This window comes from Salvelinus alpinus, chromosome 28 (assembly GCF_045679555.1).
Source record: "Salvelinus alpinus chromosome 28, SLU_Salpinus.1, whole genome shotgun sequence".
NCBI classification, from domain to species: Eukaryota; Metazoa; Chordata; class Actinopteri; order Salmoniformes; family Salmonidae; genus Salvelinus; species Salvelinus alpinus.
In genome coordinates, this window is record NC_092113.1 from 46,602,154 (window position 1) to 46,604,392 (window position 2,239).

General features: G+C 51.2%; 1 protein-coding gene across 1 annotated transcript; it reads left to right on the plus strand.

Moving 5' to 3' along the window:
- The first annotated feature begins 692 nt into the window (after positions 1-692).
- On the plus strand, positions 693-1,916 carry LOC139556850 (nerve growth factor-like). The gene has a single exon (XM_071370957.1). It carries the CDS (start codon positions 700-702, stop codon positions 1,597-1,599), a length of 900 nt encoding a protein of 299 aa, XP_071227058.1. The 5' UTR covers positions 693-699; the 3' UTR covers positions 1,600-1,916.
- Positions 1,917-2,239: the final 323 nt, after the last annotated feature.

Consider the following 2,239-nt stretch of genomic DNA (forward strand, 5'->3'; position numbering starts at 1 on the left):
TTGTTGTTGTTGTTGTTGACAGGACGTGTGTTGTTGTTGTTGTTGTTGTTGACATGCAATGTGTTGTTGTTGTTGACAGGGCGTGTGTTGATGTTGTTGTTGTTGACAGGACGTGTGTTGATGTTGTTGTTGTTGACAGGACGTGTGTTGATATTGTTGTTGTTGTTGACAGGACGTGTGTTGTTGTTGTTGTTGTTGTTGACAGGACGTGTGTTGTTGTTGTTGTTGTTGTTGTTGACATGCAATGTGTTGTTGTTGTTGACAGGGCGTGTGTTGATGTTGTTGTTGTTGACAGGACGTGTGTTGATGTTGTTGTTGTTGTTGACAGGACGTGTGTTGTTGTTGTTGTTGTTGTTGACATGCAATGTGTTGTTGTTGTTGACAGGACGTGTGTTGTTGTTGTTGTTGTTGTTGACAGGACGTGTGTTGTTGTTGTTGTTGTTGTTGACATGCAATGTGTTGTTGTTGTTGACAGGGCGTGTGTTGATGTTGTTGTTGTTGACAGGACGTGTGTTGATGTTGTTGTTGTTGACAGGACGTGTGTTGATGTTGTTGTTGTTGTTGACAGGACGTGTGTTGATGTTGTTGTTGTTGACAGGACGTGTGTTGTTGTTGTTGTTGTTGTTGACATGCAATGTGTTGTTGTTGTTGACAGGACGTGTGTTGATGTTGTTGTTGTTGTTGACAGGACGTGTGCCCATGAGGTCGTTGCTGTTGCTGCTTCTGCTGATTGGCGTCCAGGCTGTACTGAACATGGGAGGTGTCCTAGGCCCGGTGGCAGCCAACCACAGCGCAGAACACCACACAGTAGCCAATGGCAGAGCAGAACACCACACAGTAGCCAATGGCAGAGCAGAACAGCAGCGGGCGGCTCGCCTCTCAGTGTCACCTCAGCAGGAGCAGCAGACTCAGCAGAGACCCAGCCGGACCAGACAGGCCCACAGGCCAGCCTCTCTACCCCAGGACAGGAGCTCTTCCCTGGGCCACTCTGAGATAGGCTCCCCCTCTACACCCTCCATCCCGGAGGTGGACCCCAAACTGTTCAGCAAGCGACGCTACCACTCCTCACCGCGCGTCGTCTTCAGTGACGTACCCCCGTCTCACCACGGCCTGGGGGGGGAGACGAGGGAAGTGGAGGGAGAGGAGGAAGTGGGGAGGGTGATGGGTGGGGGAGTGAGGGTGAGGCGGAGAGCGGGGGGGCAGCCCATGCACCGGGGGGAATACTCGGTGTGCGACAGCGTCAGCGTGTGGTTGGGGAACCTGACCAAGGCCACGGACATCGCCGGCAACGAGGTGGAGGTTCTACCAGAGGTGAAGATAGACAACGTCCGCAAGAAACAGTTCTTCTACGAGACCACCTGCCGCGTGGCCACACCCCCGGGGGGCGGAGCTGGGGGAGGAGTTATGGGAGGCGGGCCCAAGGCGGGGGCCAAATCAGGGTGTCGCGGCATCGACGGCCGTCACTGGAACTCGTACTGCACCAACTCACACACGTACGTGCTGGCGCTCACCAAGTCCAAGGAGCAGATGGCGTGGAGGCTGATACGCATCAACGCAGCATGTGTGTGTGTCCTCAGCCGCAAGTCATGGAGGCACTGACCTTTAACCCCTGGGACTATGGACCCTTAACCACACATTATCATCAATGACCTCTAACCCCTGGGAATATGGACCATGAACCCTGAACCACACACAGTGCACACGCCATCATCACTGACCTTTAACCCCTGGGAATATGGACCATGAACCCTGAACCACACACAGTGCACACACCATCATCACTGACCTTTAACCCCTGGGAATATGGACCATGAACCCTGAACCACACACAGTGCACACACCATCATCGGTCATCACTAGGGGTCGAGTATGATTGTTCTCCTGGTGGGTCTCACACACACACCCTTGAATCACCCCCCCCCCCCCCTACCTCAGTCAGAGTCCTGGTTCTTCTAAGTTATGAGGACTGTAAGTCATATTTATATTTTAAACAGTCAAATATGAATCTATATATTAAATAAGTGTATATATATACACACACATCATGAAATCAAGCTTTCATTATTGTGTTGTTATTGATGCTGTTATTTATTAAACTCTTCAGTATATGCCTGGTTCCTTTCTCTCTGCCACATCGCTGTTGGAGGTTTTCAGAGATGCGTTCTCTGTTTTACACCATGCAGAGAGACATGGTGTGTGTGTGTTTGGTTTCACTCTCCTTATGGGTACCAGAAGTCCT

Bases quoted from the DNA above. Each gene is read 5' to 3' on its own strand.
- LOC139556850 (XM_071370957.1), top strand. From the start codon at position 700: ATGAGGTCGTTGCTGTTGCTGCTTCTGCTGATTGGCGTCCAGGCTGTA.